Source organism: Dermacentor silvarum, chromosome 10 (assembly GCF_013339745.2).
Source record: "Dermacentor silvarum isolate Dsil-2018 chromosome 10, BIME_Dsil_1.4, whole genome shotgun sequence".
In the NCBI taxonomy this organism is placed as follows: domain Eukaryota; kingdom Metazoa; phylum Arthropoda; class Arachnida; order Ixodida; family Ixodidae; genus Dermacentor; species Dermacentor silvarum.
In genome coordinates this window covers 25,629,780-25,651,409 of record NC_051163.1, presented here as the reverse complement: position 1 = coordinate 25,651,409, position 21,630 = coordinate 25,629,780, and the positions used below count along the sequence as shown (strand labels likewise).

Sequence of the window (21,630 nt, the reverse complement as noted above, 5' to 3'; positions counted from 1 at the left end):
GCTTCAAACAAATGAGCGCATGCAGATGCTGCCATGTTGAACTGCTGAAATGGGTAGCGAGGTGCAGCGCCTCCCGAACTAGTTTCAGGAAGCGCAGGCCAATCGAATGGACTTTTTGATAATGATTGGGGTTCTTCTAAAACGAAGTGGGCTTGGGCTAGTTTTGGTGATTTATGGAATTGAACGTGTTGTGCCAAAGAACGGACACCACTGCTCTGTTGTTGTCCGTCATATTCTTTGGGGTGTTCGTTGAGCGCGCAACGTGTTCAATTTGATTGTGGTTCTGGTTGCTCTTTCGTTGCTCTCTCCCGCATATCTTTTTTCTCTTCTTCTGTTTCTTCTGTCCCTCCTGGTACCAGGACTGTTTTCATCACCTTAAGGCCAGGGATGTCTCCCCTCCGGAGTGGGACAAAGTCTTTGCTCACATCACGGTAATGGTCTCCTTGACTCTCCTTGATAACATCTGCTTTCCTCCTTGTCGGCATTTTACCGTTTCTCTGACTTCTCATTCGTGGGTAGCTGTTCTGCAGCCACCGCATAACGTTCTGAAGCAGCACCCGCATAAATTTCTACAGAAGGACAAAATGGGTTGCTTCACTTAAGCTGGCATTAATAAGTCATGACCAGCAGGTTACTGTTGTCCTTAAAAAGTGTACAACTGCATCCCACGATTGGAGCAGAAATAGTTATTACTTAACAGTGTTTTATTTAATATAGAAGGAGCTGTTTATAAGCATTAATTTTGGTGTTCTTATACCAGGTGTTTATTTTAACATAATGAAAAATAACGCCTGGGGCAGATAGCCTAATTTTATTTTTTAACTGGATCACTTGAAGACATTACTTACTCAAGAATTAAAGTGCTGCTAATTAACAAAATTACTCACTAATTAACAAAATTTCCTTATCACTTTTTAACTGAGTGCTTTGGTGCCATATTGCAAATTACATGTTGTTCTTCACATGGAACTAATACTGAGGATGGTGCAAGTTTGGAGATATGTGCAGTCAAAATTGTTATAAAGTGAACTCTATTTCTGCTTCTTCAACAAAACTTCTTTTTATGCTTCGTGGACAAAAATAAACTGAACCACAAATGCACTTCATCGGACACTTTGGAAATGCAAAACTCAAAACTGCCGTAATCCTCAAAATTTGTTCCAAGTGGATATGCCTTGCGAACTCACTGGCTATTGTGATATGTGCTGTGAAGTATATGGCAATGAAGTCAATTAGTGAAAATTTGTTACTCAATTATGTTATGATTATCATTTCTCATGCAAATAATGTCCATCTCTTCAAGTAGGTAATCCAGCTCAAACGATAAAATTATGCTATCATCTACCACGGGCAATTTCTAAAAATAATTCTATTAACTCTAAAAAATAAAAAACGCAGCATATCATTATTAATCTATTATTGCTGCTCTACCGTGCACTTTACACTTGCTGACGAGGCGGGTTTTCTGTACGCAATGCGCATGTGCAGCAAGCAGAGAACGAGGAAGACTTTGTGGCGAGTGGCACACAGCGACGTGGCGCAGCTGTGCGGTGCGCTGATTGTGCTCTGGAAGCAGTTCCTCGAGGTGGTCGCGGACCAAGACCGAGTGCGCCAGCAGCTGGCTCGCCAGCACCACCTGCAACGCGTCAAGCGCTTTGCCGAGGCCTACTTTGTCATCGAGCGGCCACGCATCGCCGTCCTGTCGGCCAATGATGCCAGGTGCGCCGAATGTCCACAGGCATGCCAGTAGCAGCTAATCGTGGAAAGAGCTGGGTGGTTCTACTGGAACATTGATGGTGTGACATTTTAGAACAATATATGAAACGTTACGTAGTGATGACATTCATTACGATATTGCAGCACGCACACAACCGAGGACACATGGCAAAAGTTAAGACGCTAGCGCTTTGCCTTGTGTCCTCGTTTGTTGTGTGTGCGCTGCAATATCATAATGAATAGCTACCAACTCGCCCAACTTTCAGTACATTTCCAGTGATGACATGTTTGAGCAATTGATCTGAAGGTAGTGGACAGCTTCAGCTTGCCACATCTACTCGGCCTACTTGTATGCTACTCTTAGTACTCATCCTGCTACTACTCGGCCACTGCTAGAGATGAGGTTAAACTACTACCAGAGATGAAGTTACTACTAGAGGTGAGGTTAAAAGGTTTGCTAGATACGTCCAGGAGAAAAGCGGCAGAATCTGGTAAAAAACACTCGACTTGATAAAAGACGAAGGGGATACAGTCAAACCTCAATATAATAAGCATGTGTATAATGAACTTTCTCTTCAATATAACAAGGTTCAACTGTATTGTTCTCTAGAAGTTTGCTACCCTGTTGTCTACAATGACTCATGACTTCAAGTGTATCAGAGACTTGGAAGAATGCCAACATCATGTTAACCCATAAAAAGAGCGACATTAAGGAATTGAACTGTAAGCCATTAGCTTGCTTTAGGCTTTGTATTACCATGGTGGGCTTTAGGCCCACCATGGTAATACGAACAGAATCAGGGCAACAGCTGAATTCTATCAACCCAGATAACAGGCTGGCTTTAGGAAGGGATATTCCACAATGGATCACATCCATGTTATCAATCAGGTATTTGAGAAACCTGTGAAGTGTATAACCAACCCCTCTATATGGCTTTCATAGATTACGAAAAAGGCTTTCGATAAAGGCAGATAACCGATGGTGTATTGGCGTTGCAGAATAAGTGCCAAGGGAAGAGAAGCGCAGTCGAGGATGGCAGAGAATTAGGTGTGGTGATAAAATTAGGAAATTTGCAGGCATAAGAGGGGGTCCGTTTGTGCAAGACAGGGTTAATTGGAGATCACTGGGAGAGTTCTTCATCCTGCAGTGAACATAAATAGACTGGTGATGATGATTATGACTACCGTGACTAGCAAAAGTTTCTCAACCATAGATGGCAGCAACAAATTTAAGTTTTCCTCAGGCGTGCTGGAGCAGCCTGGCATTGGGACATACACTGCCTTGGTCGAATGTGCGCACTGTGTTACTCAATTTGGAGCTGTACTTTGTTGCTTTGTTTGTTCCTTTAAACGTTTTGCCGCAAGTGTACATTGCTTTTGAAGTTGAATGACATCTAGTGCAACCAGCCCTTTCCTGTTGATGCAGCACGCAGCTCTTCTTCGAGGTGACGGAGGCTCTGCGGCGTTCCGAATACCTTGCCTTGCTTCCCCCGTTGGAAGTGGAGTGTGCCGAGCTGGACGGTGATAGCAACAACCTTCCCATCATTTACGAGGAGCACTATCAGGATTTCAAGACAACAACACCTCAAGGCTGTGCATCGCGTTAGTTCTTTTTCTTCGTTTATTTGAGATAACCTTACAAAACTGTCCAGCCGGACACTGCTAAAGGTGAACAGTTGGCTACCTGAGTCGTGACAAATTTATGGCTGCAGCAGTAGAGCAGAAGTGCACAAAAACACTTCACTTTTTGAAACGCATGAACACAATGGGAACATTCCTCAACAGTTCTTCTGAAAACATTTTACAGCAGATCAAGTTCAGCGAGATCATGTGAGCTGAAACAGTGAATTGAAAGACATGAAATAACAAAACCGTAAATATGTTTAGTACTGCAATAGCAGTTTCATCATTTTCTCCTTAAATTTCTATGGTGGTATACCGCATTTTAACAACTCTAGCACCACGGGATAGTCGTTGAAAAGGTCAGCAATTTGAGCAGCTAGCTTTTGGTCTTGACCGAACATTAATTATTGTATTTCAGTCAAACGCCCTTATAATGAAATGCTTGGGGCCTCCTAAATAATTCGTTATACAGGTCATCTTGCTGTAAAGGTCGCACAGCTCACAATAGAACCGAGGCAGCATTATTCCTTCGTTATACAGGCCATTTCTTTCTAGCAGTGTTCATTCTAGAGGCGCTCGAGTGTATTTCTTAAATTGTATGCACCTTTTTAAGTGGATGGCTGAAAAAAAAAAGCTGCTGGATCAGTTTTCAATAAAGTTTATTCTCTCTCTCATTTCATGTTGTCGTAATACTTCTAGCTTTATCGTGTAGCTACAAAGTTTCGTTAGATTCAGTATTTTGTACTTGTTTTAGAATTGTGCAATGCATTCTCTGCATCTTGTGTTACCGTAGTGCTTGATCTTGTAACATCTATAATGAGCCTAGATTTATTTGGGTTGTCATCAACCATTCAAGAAAGCAATATGAAAAGTGGGAGGGTGTAAGTGCAAAGTATATTGTGCGTTTCATGGTTGGTGGGGCATGGTGTTTCAACTTGTTGAGCATGCCAGCAGTGCGGGAGATGTCATCCTCAACAGTGTCAATATGCAGCGACCACGAAAGGGTCTTGCATTTGTGTTTGTATTTATGTAAACGCTTTGTGTATTCGCAGAGCTTTTTGTATTCACGAAAGCGGGCAAGTGGTCTCAAGGGTATGTGTGGAGCAAAGCATTTATGTTTGTCTGTTTCAGAGTCCTGCCTGAACCTCAGCGACATCTCGCTTCAGTTCGATGACAGGCGTCCATCAGCATCTGCTGTCAGCAGTATGAAGCTTTCAGAGAAGGCTGCGGTGGCCTCCAAATTGCTGGGCCAGAAATCCGTGCCGCTGCGGCACGGTTCGCCAACTCTCTCCGCTGATGCTGACCTGGGTTCTCCCACCTCTACATCGTCAACTTCTTCTGCGGATGCCCAAGACCGTGACGGCGCCACCCGCTCCAGCAAAGGAAGCGCGTCATCATCGCGAGCCAAAGTGAAATTAAAAGCGCGCACGGCCAGCCTGCTTCGTCAGCTGAAAAGGCCGCATCCTCAACAACTCATCTGTGACCTTGCTCGCATTCAAGAGACTCGATGCACTGCGGACTCGAGCCGCCGAATCCAGCGAAAGCACTGTCAGTTCACAGATGAAGCACTCGCAGAGTTCAGTTGCGGTTACATCAGCAAACCTGTCCCTTCCGCGAAGCGTCGCAACGTCTTCGCAGTCCCATCTTCTCAACAGCGAGTCTATGCCCGACTTGACGACCCAGTTGGCACCAACACGAACGGCGCCGCAAGTCGTGCCACCGGCTCCACCACCGCCGAGGTCACGAGTTGCAAGCGACAGTCTCAATGCCAACTTTGACGCACTCTTCGTCAGCGACCCGGTCGTCGCCAGGAAGGCTGTGTCGGAATCGTGCTCGTGTGTAAGACCGCACCTTCGAACTGCTCTGGCTCACAGCCTCACCGCCGCGAAGCACAGGCGATCGACATCGTCGTGCCAAGTCGGCTTCGACGCCCGTCGCACCTCGGCACCACTCTCAAACGCGCAGGACCCGAGGAGAGAGTCGCTGGGCATTCCCGACTTTAGGAGAGAATCGCTTCGGAGTCCCCGATTCAAGGAGGGAATCCCTGTGCATGCCCGACTCGAGGAGGGAATCTCTTGGAATCCCCGACTCTAGGAGGGACTCGTTGGATGAGGTCTTTCTCTGTCCTGGAACCGGAGGCTCCAGTAAGTCTACTTCAGGTTACGAAAGTGCGGATACATCGTCCGACGTTGTGACTATTGCTCCAATGCCAGAGAAGGGTGCAACATCTCCACTCGACGGCGGGACGTCAATACCTCCATTACCACCACCGCAGTTCAGAGACAGCCCCAAAGATGCGATGCCTGCAGGCAGTTTTGGTGCCCATCCTTCTTCATTGTCATCTTGTAAAGAAAAACTAACGAACCACTCTGTCAGCGCACAGTGCAGCAGCTTTCCCTATTCTCAGGAGAACAGTGTGAATGGTGTCACGCCTTCTACGGAAAAGCAAGCCGAACCTGTGAATGCTCCCATGATGCCCTGTGAAGGTACGGCTTTCTTCCCGAAGCCTCCGGCTGAGTTTGCGAGCGACCAAGCTCCGTGCTTGGCACCCACGCTTCCCGAAAACGGCGACGACGAAGAGCCCCCGGAGGATCCTAGTATGATTCAAAACGGCGTCGAGAAAGAGGTATGCCCGTCCGATGAGGAGGCGAGGCGGCGATACGAAGAGTGCAGGTCGTACCTCGAAACCAAGTGTACGCTGATGGAAATGCTGACCGACCCAAAGGACGAGTATCATGCGGCTCTGGACAGCGTCGTGGAGGCATCGCAGGAATTTTGGCAACAGATAGAAGCTGAGAAGGATGAAAACGCGAACGATGAAGCTGAAGATATTGTGTCCGTGCGCCGGGCGTCTGCAGTCAATGCCGATATCATCAGGTGTGTGCTTTGGTTTTGTATATTATCTCGTCTGGTCTTGAATGACCAAAAATTTGCAGACCAGTGCAGAGGTTCTGAGCTTCGTTTACACATCGTATTTTCCGGTCTATAAGTCGCACCCCCCTCAAATTGGCAGTTAAAAAAAGAACATATATATATAAGACGCACCTGTTCATTTGGTAAGTGATCTAAAAAAAATTACAGTGACGTTTAAATTCGTGAATGTGGGTCACGTGTAAGCATATGGGTGCCATTCCTATATAATTACGATAGCAATGATATGGACACTCCAGGCGAATTTTTACCATCGTGGTCGCCGTGATGTTCCGTTTAAAGTCCAAGGGCGATGGCATCGCCCACCGCGCGCCATTTGCTGTATGTGCGAGTGAAAGTGCGACAGGGAGCCGAATCTTGCGCAGGGGAGGAAAGAGGGAAGTCAGCGCTGGAAGGAGGGGTTGTGGCTTGTACTCTGGTAGCAGCTGCGTAGTTTGCGCAGTGGCGCGTGCCGTTTGAATGCGATCTGCAGATGCGACAACTTCAAGTCGGTCCTGCTGCCGCTTGCGTTGCTGCTCCGTCCTTCTCACACGGCGCTCAGCAACTCGATCATGACAAGAACCCGGCATCTCCGTAGCGCGCACACAACCCGTAACAACTGCTATCATAACTGCGTAGTCGCCATCCATGATCGCGTCAATAGCGACTGCGGATTCGTCCATACTTGTTGCAGCAAATGGTAGTTTCGTTTTGACTTGGTGCGTGCGTCGGCTGCCTGCCTTCTGAACCGCAAGGTCGCTGTCCATGATCGTGTCGATACCGGCCGCGGTTTCGTCCGCAGCGATTGCGGCAAGCAGTAGTTGCGCTTTGACCCAGTGCAAAAATGTCAAAGATTAAGAGCACTGGCTACGTTGCGATGGACGGACGATTTGTTGGCGACCAGCTCCCTAGCGAAAAAAATAACCGGATGTGCGTGCGGTAGTGAAAAGCGTGTCTGCAGATTAAGACGCGCGCCGCTGCCGTGCTGCGAAGGATGTTGCGAGGCCTTCGCTGCTGCTAGCCCTTAATTGAGATGACAAGAATTTCAGCTTACTCACTGCTTTTGTGCAAAATAGAAACAAGATTTGCTGATGCATTCAGTAAATAAAAGCGTGTTGACGTAGTAAGCCTTCATTTATTGTTTTCTTGATACTCCGGATAATTTGACATTAGTTTAATTAGAACACTTTAATTCGGTTAATTCGGGGGGGTTCCTTGGCACTTCATGGAGCTTAGCAAGGTTCCCCGGAACGAACATGCTTGAGAACCCCTGGGCTGGTTGATTCATGCTGTGCAACAAAGATCAGCGAGCACAAATTTGAAGACGAGAACTGAGATAAAGATGAGCAAACGAGACAGTGCATTGTCCCGGAGCAATATTCTTGATAACATTTGGGGATGCGATCACTTTTCACAAGGAATCATGTGACCTGGCACCGAACATGTCGGTGTCTGCAGGCTGCGGTGTTCCTGGCACCATGCCAAGACAGTGCTGTTGGCCGTGTGGCAAGAATGGTGTTGTAGGTGCTGTCACATCTGCTGCAGAGTCATCCGAGGTCTCCTGGAAGTGATTGTATCCCCAAAAGTTACTGACCAAGCGTACAGCTCCTGTTTACTTGTTTCTACCTCAATCCTTGTCTACAAGCTCACGTCAATGATCTCCACCATACTAAATATTTAAAATTTGAGCAGGCTGGCATTGTAGTCAAGTGGACTGGTGTAGTTTTTTGGAAAAGCTTATGCTTGTCTTCGTTCTTTGTTTTTTTATCCAGCTTTGTGAAGGCAAAAGAGGAATTCCGTGCACACCTAAACATGCCTTGGCTGTGGTACAGGTCAGTACCCATCTTTGTTTTAGTAATTTTATTTCTTTATTGTAATGGTTGTGGTATTTATGATGATTTTTTTACATGAGTAGCCGCAAGCAGTTGACTCGCAATTATTCAGCCATGTTGGGACAGTAAAACTAGTTCAAATTATCGAAATGTTTGAATTAGAATCAGTGTTTACACCTGCATAGCCACCCTTGAAACTTTTGAACATCATGCATTTTGCCTAATCATGTAATAAAATTTTCCTTGGTTTCTGGAATACTTGCCCGAACTTCTAAAGTGTTTTCTTGCTTGCTGCCCCGTTGCAGTGATTTCCCGGTGCTGGCATCGTCGGTACCCTACTTTCAGTGTGATAATGACCTGCGAGCGTTCAGCCCCGAAGGACTTCACCTTGTGATATGTGTGCACGGTTTGGACGGTAAGTGCTGAGGGCATTTCTTTTCTTTAAAGCTGTTCACACTGGCTTACCTGTGCATGCGGGTCTGGCTCGAAGCTTTAAAGGAACGTTAAATAAGAATATTAGGCTGTGTTGTAAGAGCAGAGTGACTGCTCTTAATGTGAGTGGAGGCTTGGCAAGTGAGAAGCGACTCCAAAATGAAAGATTGGTGGCAATGTCACCCGTAGATTTCTGTACCAGGCCACCGTAACTTTGTGGATTTCAGCAGCGTGTGCTTGGATTAATTTTTCTTTCGAAGAAACGAAGTCTGCATGCATATCAGAAAAGAAAAAAAGAACATTGGCTATGGCAATCCAGCATACATCAGCACCTTCGTGGTGAAGATCGAAATTAGCCACAGTTCTAAATTATAAGAGAGTGCAGGCACTGAATGCGGATGCACACACACTCGTCGACTTTCTTTGCTATGGGCATGCAAGTTTCGTTCTTTGAAAACACGATGAAGAGCGCTGCCACCCAGAAGCACAAGAGTGCAGTCGTGTGATTTTTTTTTTTTATTCCGTGCTTTGTGAGCTTTCTTCAGATCCTGGAAAAAAGAACCACGTAAAAGATAACGTAGTGGAAGCAACTTCATTTTATGTTTCTGAGCACACTCTACAGCTTTTCAAGTACGACTTATGCCATAAAATGAACACTTGAAATTTGCATAAGTAAATTGAACTAATTAGCTAAGTAATTGCACTTTAAAAAATCATCTGATTATACACGACTTCGAGGAATGCACCATTGGTCTCATTCGTTTTAGGTGTACCATTTTATCTTTAAAGCTCGGTTCAAAATATGAAACTCTTGGTATAGTTTCATCCTACTGCCTAATCTCATCGTACCCGCCGTGGTTGCTCAGTGGCGATGGTGTTGGGCTGCTGAGCACGAGGTCGCGGGATCGAATCCCGGCCACGGCGGCCGCATTTCGATGGGGGCGAAATGCGAAAACACCCGTGTGCTTAGATTTAGGTGCACGTTAAAGAACCCCAGGTGGTCAAAATTTCCGGAGTCCCCCACAACGGCGTGCCTCATAATCAGATCGTGGTTTTGGCACGTAAAACCCCATAATTTAATTTTTTTTCTAATCTCATCGTCCCTCCTGGTATACCCCTATTTTTTTGCTCTTTCCCTTCTGAGTGCAGTGTAGTAGGCTAGAGGACATTTACCCCAGGTGAACCTCTCCAACCTCTCACTATTTCTCAAATAAATTCTCTCTCTCTCTTCCTTGGTAATACTTGTGGTGAGCAACTGCTTGAGAAACGTGCCTCCACTTTGTTGTGTCTTTGCAGACGTTGAATACACATTATTATGAAATTGTAGTTATCTGTCATGGTAGCCTAGTGGCCATGGCATTGTGCTGCTGAACTCGAGGTCGCGGGTTCGAGTCCAGCTGCGGCGGCCGCATTTCGATGGGGGTGGAATGCAAAACTCCTCATGTGGCATGCATTACGTGCACGTTAAAGAGCCCCCTATCACTGTCGTTGAAAAGAAAAGTGTACGATCATTACATTCTACCAGTGCTAACATATGGCACACAAACTTGGGGGTTATCAAGGAAGCTCGAGAACAAGTTAAGGACCGCACAAACAGCGATGGAACGAAAAAAAGTCGCAGTTTCGCCCGAAAGGCGAAGCAACAAATTGGCAGGCAGCTATACGAAGTAAGGATAGTAGTTTTATCGGCCGTATAAAGTTGTAAATATTTGCTTACTAACTAAAAAACAAGCACGGTATCAGCGCGCACAGGTAAACATGGACACATCTCACTCGATGACGCGGAAACTCGTCAAAACGCTGGAGTTTGACCTTCACACTGTGTTTCGTCTCACTTCAACGCAAATGTCGAAAGCACTGCGCATACGAAGCTACCGGCACTCGGCGCGAGCACTTTGTACCCATCACAGATCGTTTTGAAAATGAGGCTCCACAGGCGCACAATTGAGCCACATAGCAGATTGCTTTCAAGATACGGTGCCTGCATGGCAGCTCCATCAGCAGCAGCCGCAAGAGCAGAACGCACCCCCCCCCCCCCCCCCCCCGCCAATGCCGCCGTCTCCGTCGGCTCCTCACTGTGCCTCGCGAGCAAACGAAGACCGGGTGCTTCCGGCCGCCTTCCTCTCTCGCGTGCGCGAGATTAAGCTGCGGTTGCCAGCTCACCCTCGCACGCTTCTACTTGCACACACAGAGTACGGCACGCGGTGACGGTTTTCTCGCCGTTGGACTTTGTAGGGAACCTCACGGCGACGGCAGAAATTCGCTTGGAGTGTCCGTATAATTGCTATTGCAATAAAATGTTAGGCATAACGTTAAGAGACAGGAAGAGAGTGGTGTGGATCAGAGAGCAAACGGAGATAGCCGATATACGAGTTGACATTAGGAGAAAAAAAAAATAGAGCTGGGCAGGTCATGTAATTTGTAGGATGGATAATCGGTGGACCATTAGAGTTACAGAATGGATACCAAGAGAAGGGAAGTGCAGTCGAGGACGGCAGAAAACTAGGTGGGGTGACGAAGTTAAGAAATTTGCAGGCGCAAGTTGGAATAAGCTAGGGCAGGACAGGGGTAATTGGAGATCGCAGGGAGAGGCCTTCGTAATGCAGTGGACATAAATTTAAGCTGATGATCATGATGATGAAAGAACCCCAGGTGGTCAAAATTAATCCGAAAGTATGGTGTGCCTCATAATCTGATCGTGGTTTTGGCATGTAAAACAAGAATTTCATTTCAGTTTTTTGTTTTAGTTCAAGTGCAGGAATTTTAGAGGAGTGGTGATAAAGTACAATGACCTCTTTTAGTTATGTATTGGCACTGCCCTCTCTTAGGTGCAGTCAATGATGAGCATCGAGATGAAGATTGTGTGCTCGTGAACAGGGGCCACGAAAATGCCGTATGTCCACATGGTGCCTGTCTTTTATCTTCTTATTTGTTACTTTCTTGTCTGTTATTTTTGTGCCTGTGCTGCTTCCTACCGTTGCTGTGCCTAAGTGGCAAGATCGCAACAGTCGGCTTGTGGTTCATGAATTTGAACTTGTTCATTTTGCCTGACTGTATTTGCTGCCGAGGCCTAGTCATGCGTAATGTCTAAATGGCGCTGCTTCTCTCATTTGCTTTTTTTGTGACGCAGGAAACAGTGCTGATTTGAGACTAGTCCGCACGTACCTTGAGCTGGGCCTCCCCATGGTCAACTTTGAGTTCCTCATGTCTGAAAGGAATCAGGTGACTGACTCTTTCACAGCTTCCTTTCTTCAATTGTGCATGAATAGGGAACTGATGATTATCGAACAGAAACTTTTTTTTTTTGCAAGTGCCTATAAGTTCGTTGTTCATATTAGCCTCGCTTTGTGTTTGTACTGAGCATCGCATCTAGTTGTGTTGATGTCTGAAGCTCCATTTTTAACTCCCCTTAATAGGTACGAACTATGTTTTCATAAAATCTTTCTAGAAGAAATAAGAAGCACAGATTTTTCATATGTTTCATTCCCATATTATTTTCCAACAATTACCAATGTGGTAGTGGCACTGTCACTGATACTGGCAGCCACTGCAAAGGTTAAACTAGTTTGCATGCAATAGCTCGCCACATTCCTTCGTCACTGTACTTTGTGTATAAATTTCTTCTGGTGCTGAGCTTTTTACAGTGATTGTAATGTAGTGTTTTAGCAGTACAGAGCTTTGGCCTGTCCATAAAATGTACTGCAGTTAATGGATTACAGCCAAACTTTGATATAGCATGAATATAACGAATTATTGGATATAACCAAGCAAATATAAAATGTTTCTTGCTGATGTCAGCATGTAATGAATATATACTTATAATGAATATTGAATTATAATAAAGGTTTGCTTGTGTCAGATGTGACTTTATTATAACGAGGTTCAACTGTACTGGAATGACTGACATATGGATGCAGGCATCATAGCTGGTGGCGCCATCTTGCGACTCTGTTGTCGACTAAACACACAGTACCGTAATTGCAGTGGCTTCGTTCTACTTATCTGCTGATGCAGATGTGTCCGCAGCAACAATAATTAGTGTATAGTGAACTTCTGTTTCGTTTTCCCCCTTCTGCTAGAACAATGACGCAAAACGAAAAAATTTTGATGCATTCTGGTTGAAAAAAGCATTGCAAGAGGGCGTTGCCAGTGTTGCTGCTTCTGCCATTGGTGCCTATGATGTCGTGGTATTACCAAAAGACTAAACCCTAATGCATTGTTTGTGCGTTTGCACTGTTAAGGATAATTATGCAGCCATAGTTGCAAGGCAAGCTGAATCGTCTGAACTGTCCCAATTAGCATGGAGCATTAGCCAGAACTTACTGCATAGCATTGTACACAGCCAAAATCCTCGGGAATTACTTTATTGCTTCTTATTGTAATAATTTGCTTTGCTCATTACAGGGTGAAACTTTTGAAGATTTTGAAACCATGACAGATCGTCTTGTTTCCGAGATTAGCTACCATATTGAAGTGTTCGCTCTGAAGCCAACCAAAATCAGGCAAGTCCTATGTGATAATATTTTGTGAGATTTATTGTCTCTCATGAGACTCACTATTAATGTTTGCCTTTGTCTCAGTGACCTTATTTAAGAGCTATAATTTTTAAAGAAATACTAAAAAGCGAGCTCTCATGTTCCCAGCAGCTGGAGACATGTAACATACACCTACTGTAAAATCCCGAGGAAGCACTCCGCTCTTTGGTTCTTTGGTTCTTTGGTGAAAGACAATCGAAGAAAGGGGGGCTACGCAGATACCTTACTATGGAGAACTATAGCGCCTGGGCAGAAGTGTGGCAAAACAGTAAATTTCTTTCTCACTAAATTGCATAATTTTATGTAATTTAATGTGCAATTTTGTAAATAGTTTACGAAAACAAATTGTAGCCAAGCGGTCTGGGGAAAATGCATGAAGCGGTGAACAGGGTGAAGAAAAGGGAGGGGGTGGGGGGTGGTTGCTCAGTAGGTGGCGCCAATTTCAAATCATTCGAAAATGGAGGGGGGTGCTTGCCATGGGTAGGAGCGCTTGCTCGGGATTTTATGGTACCTAACAAATAAATAATTTTTGTCAGTTATACATGCAATGTAAGCACATGATATAAAAGCTAGTGCTTAAAGGAGGGAGTGGTCATGGTTGAAGGTGCTCACTTTTCCTTTTTCTTCTTTGTGATATTGCACAGTTCATGGTTAATGGGCACATTGATATTCTGAAGTGTAAACTAACACGTCCTTGATGATGCTGTTGATTTTGAAGTCACTACAGTCGAACCCGGATATATCGAATTTGAAAGGGATCACAAAAAAGTTCGATATATAGGTAATTCGATATATGAAATAATAGGCCCTGAGACAAACGACGGCTTATCGATTGGTGCGTTCGAGGGCCGCTAAGTTACTACACGCAAGCCGGAAAAAAAAAAAAAGAAAAGCAGGTACACTTTATTTACGTGCAAAAAGATTGTTGGATCACTTTCATCTTCATCGCAAAGTCTAAGTTCATTCTTTTTTTACACTTCGCTTGTGTAAAATGAACTCGCGAATAGGAACTCAACTCCCACGACGACAACACGAAAATCGGAAAGAAGGAATGTTGGCATTCGAAGTAGCACGCGGACCAGCCGAACAGCTTGACGGGGCTCGACTGACTGCACACATGAACCCCACGGCTCAGCTGACTGCACATTCTCTTCTCCTCCCCAGGTGCCAGAAGACCTCAAAGTGCACAAAGAAGTGCTCTTTAAGGTCTTCGGCATGGAGCTGCGTTCGATATATCGAATTTGCTAGTGAACGGGCGTTCTATATACGCCGTATAGCGCAGTCTATATAGTTCTATAGAGCGTGGGATTTTCAAGGGGATTTTACGGCTGTTCGATATACGCAATAATTCGTTATATGTGGGTTCAATATATCCGGGTTCGACTGTACTTCACTGACGCAATTCTTGGGGCAGCAGTGTTACATGTATATATAGTGAGTTGCAGAGTTGCAACCTCTGAATATAGAATATATTTCAAAGTCATCCCGTTTTTTTTCGTTTATTTTTTTAACCTCGGAAAGTAAATGAAATTGTGACCAATTGTGTATGGATGAAATTGGAGTGGAATTGTGCTCAATTCATTTCAGTCATAATTGAATAGGAATGGAATGACTTCATTTCCCTGAATGTTTATTGACTTGTTACCCTGGGAGCATCATGTGCACGCGTGGGTATTTTCCTGCCACGCTGTCCAGAACAAAAAACCAAAAAAAAATCCCCATTGTTAAGGCTGTTGTTACCTCATGGTGCTTCCCCAGAATTGAAAGAACGAAATACTATATTCTGCCATTGCTACAATGGGATTTGGCTTGGACATCCAACTCTATGGAATTGAAAGGAATAAAATTGTCACTGCGTCATTCAACATAGTGGAATAGGAATTGAATTTGGAGCCCCATTCCACAACCCTGATTTTGTGTGCGTGTGTGTGTGTGTGCGCGTGCGTGCGTGTGCACAGGGAAGGAAGTTGGTATTGAGGGGGGTTGCTGTTGTTGTTGGGCTATGCTTTTGTGTGCTTTTCATTATTGAATTAATTTGTTTGATGCTTGAGCATTTACACACTGCTTCTTTTCTGCGCAGTTTCATCGGCCATTCGTTAGGAAACATCATCATCCGCAGTGCGCTGACTCGACCCGAGATGAAGCCTTACCTGAACCTGCTGTGCACGTTTCTCTCACTCTCAGGCCCTCACCTCGGCACGCTGTTCAACAACAGTGGTCTCGTCAACATGGGTCAGTTTGAATCAAATTGGTTCACTGATTTTGCGTGGTTTGCCTACATCGGCTGAAAGCTGGCTTGCAGATGTCAGATAACCCAATAAAATCCTCGGGGTGTCCCGAATATGTCCCCTTGATAAGATCACGATGTCATCATCATCATCAACCTAATTTATGCCATTGTAGAACAAAGACCTTCCCCAGCAGTCTCCGATTATTCGTTTTCTTGCATCAGCTGGCTCCATCCACTGCCTGTAGGTTTCCTAACTTCATCGGACTGCCTAATTCGTTGGAAGGACAGTTTTCTCGGCAAGTTGGTATTCCATGCTTTAGGCAAACAGTGCAAATAATATTACAGAAAGGAAGACGGATGTAGCGCTGACTATCAGGGGTTCATAGCGCTGTGCCTGTCTTCCTTTCCTATCATTTTTTGCACTGTTTACCTAATTCTCTGCCATCCTTGACTGTGCTCTCTGTCTCTTGGCACATATTTTGCTGCTCTAATAGACTAACTGTTAGAGAGAAAGAGATACAGGCTTTAATGATATGCTGGAGATGTTAGCCTGGCTGATTGCCTGTCGTGCTACTCCAGGTACTGGGTGATAATTAAACTATACACAGCGATCGCATAAACACACAAAGAGCACATAAAGTCATGCACTTTTGCAATAATGATATTCACAAAGTTTCGGCAGGACCTGGGGACTTCAGAAACACTGGCAGCGCTTTCGTGGCACATAATGCGCAAGTGGTTTTTCCATGGGTCAAGAATGTGCGCAGCTCCAAGTCGAGTCACACTGCAAGGGCAGTGGTCTGTCAAGTAGTGGTAGCTGTCACACAGAACATGCTGCTATTTCTCGGAAGTGTTACACACAGAGCACATTGGTTAGATCCAGTTAGCTGCTCCATGTGGATGATGTCCTCAAAATGTTCTCTAGTGGTAGAATCGCACAAATCCGGTCCTCCATAGTCCATGCTCTCGTGGTATCTTCAGTACGTCCTGAAAACAAACTCTTTAGAGCTCTTTCAGTACATTTTGAGGGTCATACCGTATTTTTCCACTTAAATCACCGCATATAACCTGCACCCCCAATTACAAAAGCCCAGAAGGAAAAAAATAAAATTCGCACGTATAATCCCCGGAAATGACTGCATACAACAACGGTCAAATATTTGCAAAACCAGTCTCTATTCGCAGATGCGCCACTCGTCCACATCATATCTTTGGTCAGCGGCTCCATTCTCCAATTCTTTGGCGATGCTGACAAAGCTGGATTCACACGCCGAACATGATCGCGGACGAATCAGTCACGTGTTATGGGGTGTGAATCAGATCACTTTGCAGCTAGCATTCACAAGCTACACCTAAAGGCTAAATTTGCATATAACCCACACCAACCCCTCTTTACTGCAAAATTCTTTAAAATTTTGGTGCAGGTTATATGCAGAAAAATACGGCAGTTTCCAAGGTTGGTTGCGGACTTTATTGCATAAGATGCTTTGGCATACTACTTGTCATCTGTTTCTAAAGTTCTTTGCATGCATCAGAGTAAACAACATGATTCTGGGTGCTACACGGTGGCTAAGCTGTGTGTTGCAGCTTGGCAGAGCTCTGGCTCCCATAGAGTTCAGCAGCGCGTGTGAACAAGCTTGTGTTTGTAGGCGAGAGCAGCATGTGATTGGCACAGACGACGAGTATCGCAACCATAAAACAAATAGTTCACTCAAGGAAATACAAAATTCTTCTGGTTCTGAGCTTTTTACAGTGATTGTAATGCAGTGTTTTAGCAGTACAGAGCTTTGGCCTGTCCATAAAGTGTACTGCAGTTAATGGATTACAGCCTAACTTTGATATAGCATGAATATAACGAATTATTGGATATAACCAAGCAAATATAAAATTGTAAATACATAGGACACACAGAAGTGCAGCAACAACAACAACAACAAGAAAAAGAACAAGTCAGAGAAAAAAGCACTAATGATAATACCATTAAAAAACAGCTTCAATGTTTGGCACCAAAACAAACTGGTCAACCACACAACACAAAGAAAATGCAAAAGATCCAAAGAAAATCCTGCAGCCAACAAGCGCACAAGAAAGATAAGGTTAAATGATTGCACCAACTACTCATGGTGTTTATGCCAAGGTCGGTATAATGATTGAAGAGTGGTGAGGATTGAGTGTGGGGCTAGTTTGTTCACGATTTGATACAAACAGTGCTATCAGACTGGACAAAACAAAGAGCACATGGAAATTGTGGTTTATTTATCAGTGCTTAGTTGCTATCTGGAATGAGAATGACTGATCACCGTAGTTTGTGTGACAGAATCATAGTACAGGCTAGGGATACTGTTTCATCATCGACTTGTACAGATAACATGCACGGTAAAGTACATTGTACTAAGTTGACATTCAATCCTGTCTTGCTTGCAACATTATGTGTCCTTTGCATCATCTTGGATTTGTGCGCATACTTTTGGGGGAGTCCCTAACTGAACCTTTACCTTGTCATTGTGCAAGCCTTATAATGAACTAAATACAATAATATGTTTAAATTGAAGCTTTCTTTCTCTACTTCCCGGGGTTTTGCGTGTCTCAGTGCTGTCTCACCGAGTAAACAGGGTCGATTCCAGAGATGATGTACAGTTGAACCCGGATATATATAAACTCGAAGGGGATCGCTAAATAGTTCGATATATTAATAATTCAATGTATAAGATAAAAATTTTATACAAAAATTTTCAAGGGGATTTTACAGCTGTTCATTATACACGATAATTTGTTTTTTCCTGGTTCGATGTATCCGGGTTCTACTGTAATCGAAACTGGGTCGATTTCAAAGACTCGGCAATCAAAGGTAGTGATTGGTGGGCTGATCCTGATACCAGTGCATTGTGTGGTTTCCTGCAAGGGCTTTAAAGCTATTGTACTTTTTTGCGTAACTTTGAGTGCTGGAAAACAAACTATGCATGTTGATCACCTCATATCCTGTGCCCACACCTCCTAACTCTCGCTAATTTTCCATAAGGTCATAAGTTTGGGGTTATTTTATGATTGGTATGTCAAATCTTGCAATAAATATTGTTAGTGAAAAAGCTCACATCATTCGTTCACCTTCCGATGGTGAATGGATACAGAAGTTACTGAAGCTGTTGAAATCGCACCAAGGAGAATTGCTGAAAAGTGTCATTATGGACTGTAAAAACAATGTATTGCTTGTCAGTTCTTGCTATTCAAAGTTTGCTGCTGCTTGTGTGCTGCGCCTAAAGGTTAATAATCGTTACTAAAATATGTATGTATCCCACAAAAAGCGTGTATCATGTCTGTGAGGTTTTTATTAACTTTAAGGTTCTCAGGTTGGCAGGTATGGGCACCCACTCGTGGAGGCAATCAGCAGCTAATTTTTTCTCACTCCCTTTCTTGTTTTGGCAGGCATGTGGTTTATGCAGAAGTGGAAGAAGTCTGGCTCCCTGCTCCAGCTGGCCATGAAGGACACGGCTGACATTCGGCAGTCGTTCCTCTACAAGCTCAGCCAGAAGCCTGGTTCGTACCAGCCCGCAATATCCTTCAGCCAGTGCTATACTTCTCAGTACCATTGAACCTCACTATAACGGAAGTTGCATCCAGCACGAAAATACCTTTTTTATATCCAATATTCATTATAAGCAGATAGTCATTGCATGCTCATAATGTTGAGGCAGATGTTATACTTGGTTATATCCATTAATTCGTTACATTCATGTTCGTCATATCGTGATTTGGCTGAAGCCATTTGCAGATGCTTTCTCGATTGTTTACTTGTGGTAACATCCCCATCAGTACTAAACGTGAGTGAAAGTGCATGTAAGCTTGCTTTCCCTGTCCTTAAATATACAAATAGTTTATGTCTCTAGCATTAGGCAATTTTTCTGAATACGCAATGAATGTGCAGGGCGGTGCTTAGAACTATGACCAGCTCACATCTAACCAGTGTAACCCTGAGAGCTCAAACGAATGGGTTTTCAAGCTAAGTAGTTTAGTCTAAATAGGTATGTGAAGATGGCATTGGGACAGGTTATTATATGCTCTGCATTTCCACTGATGCAGCATGACAATTTTGACATAAAGCGCTTGTTAGAAAGTTGTAACTAGTCCACTCCTTACGGAAATGCCAGGTTATGGTAACTGTGGATGACAGTAACAGTGCTGGTAGTAACATCTTGTGATGCTTTTGTCTCGCAACACGAGAAACGCGTGTGTTCAATGGGTTTTCTCATCAAAGCAATATAAAGTAAAAGGGACTGCAGATTGTCGATTGCATCACTGCTGACACTTTACACCAACAGATTAGTAGCGTAGGGTCAGTTACTGCAATATAATAGCTCCGTGTCCTCCCTGGTTAAACTCTGCGCCACAAGATGGCGCCACCGACCCAGCCGCTCATGTTAATGCCTCCCAGTAACCTACCATCCTGAGAACGGTAACGGTCAAACCTCGATAACGAACTCTGATGTAATGAATTATCGGATATAATGAAGCAATCATTTAAAGAATCACACCAATGTCAGTGTGTAGCAAATACCGTACTTATTTGAATCTAGGCCGATAGTTTTTTTCAAATAATCATATATGAAACTTTAGGGTCGGCTTAGATTCGAGGATTTTGAAAAACGCGACAGTTTTTAACTGAAACTGATAAATATGGTACATAGTTAACGCCATCTAGAAAAGTCAGTATCGCATCCGCTGCTAGCCACGCCAGTAGCCAACTGAAGTACACGAGCGACGTCGCCATTTTGACCTGTGTCGTATCGGTAGTATCGATATGGTGTAGCATCGGTGCGCGGCGTGGCATTGTCGTAATGGCACGAAACAGGCAATGCCACTCACTATATTACCGCTTTCTAACGAACAGTTGTGCTAGCCGCAGAGGCGTTGTTAAACGTTCAAACCGGACGGGACTTAGGCATCGATGAGAAAAACGTCCGTCGTTGGAGGGGGCAACGGGAGATGCTTTTTGCGTGCGCCGCAAGGAGGATGACATTTCCCCAGGAACTTTGATAGTGCGCTCCTTCAAAAAGTGCAGCATCTCTAACGCGCTTGATGGTAGTAAATATAGTGCACTGTTTTAAAATGGCAGCAATAAGGAAGATAGCAACAAGGCTAGCAGCGATAATGACATAGAATGAGCTCGGCATGTTCATATTCAATAAATGCTGTTTTCATTTTGTGAGCCCTGTCCTCACTTTTTTGTTTGGCCTACATTCGAGGTAATTTTTTTTTTTTTTTTTCTGGCTTCGGACGTTAGGGGGTCGGCCTAGATTCGAGTAAATACGGTATATACTTGTAACAAATATCGGATATAACGAAGGTAGTTTTGTGTCAGATATGACTTTGTTATAACGAGGTTCAGCTGTATGTGTAAAATTCTCTATTAACATTCTTTCGTTCTGCTCAAACATGTAGCAGTATCATTGATCATGCCATATGGGTGCCAGATGATGCTTTTTAATTGCGCCTTCTCTCATGTTGCAGGGTTGGAATTTTTCAAGCACGTGTTGCTCTTCGGGTCTATGCAAGACCGTTACGTGCCCATCCACTCGGCAAGGATTGAGCTCTGCAAGGCAGCAGTCAAGGACGCGACGCCAATAGGTAAGCATACCTGCCAACCCTAAAATTTTCCATGAAGTTTACGAATTCGGGCTTGTATGATTTTACAGTTTCACTAAGTTTTACGACAGAATTCTGTTTTCGAAAAAAGTTGCGCTCGTCAGTCTCTGACCATGCCCTTAGCAGTGTTCCGATTGGGAAAGGACACCAGAGGGTTACCTGTTTCGGGGACGTTTATTTAGGCAAGTTCCTGGAGCAGCATTAGAAATCGGCAACAACAGAGTTACTGAAAAAGTTGTTGTGATCCAAAAAATGTGTTGCTCGATAGTTGCTGCTGTTCCAAGTTTGCTTGTGCTTGTGTGCTTCATCTAAAGATAAATGATCATTAGCAACGTGTATATGTATACCCCAAAATGTGCACATTCAGGGCAAACTTTAATAAAATGTCTGCTATTGTGTTGTGTCCATGGGATTTCTTACAAATTTTAAAATATCCTGGTTGGAAGACATTGGTAAATAGAAATATAATGACAGTTTTGTCGTCCCAGTCCCTGCAGAGTAGCATGTAGGCTACAATATGCCGGTTAAACACTCTGCTTCTCAATTGAGAGCTTTCTCACGTGATAGTCAGATTCTTCATAAATGCAGTTAAAGCTTCCTCCAGTTAACACTTGTCAGCATCTTTATTGCTGACAACCAGAACATTAATGCATTTCGCTGCAGATTTTGAGGACCTATTGCTTGAAACTAATTCTTAGCAAAATGTTTCTGC

The 21,630-nt window shown here is 44.1% G+C and overlaps 1 protein-coding gene across 4 annotated transcripts in view; it reads left to right on the top strand.

The window, feature by feature from the left end:
- LOC119466395 (protein FAM135A-like) overlaps positions 1-21,630 on the top strand; it is a 59,892-nt gene that overhangs the window by 27,039 nt on the left and 11,223 nt on the right. For all 4 annotated transcript variants that reach the window (XM_049657335.1, XM_049657336.1, XM_049657334.1 and 1 more), the window contains 7 exons: positions 8,022-8,081; positions 8,387-8,496; positions 11,644-11,735; positions 12,918-13,015; positions 15,129-15,280; positions 18,702-18,812; positions 20,784-20,900. In XM_049657335.1, coding sequence (XP_049513292.1) covers positions 8,022-8,081; positions 8,387-8,496; positions 11,644-11,735; positions 12,918-13,015; positions 15,129-15,280; positions 18,702-18,812; positions 20,784-20,900 — 740 coding nt within the window. The remainder of the gene's footprint in view (positions 1-8,021; positions 8,082-8,386; positions 8,497-11,643; positions 11,736-12,917; positions 13,016-15,128; positions 15,281-18,701; positions 18,813-20,783; positions 20,901-21,630) is intronic.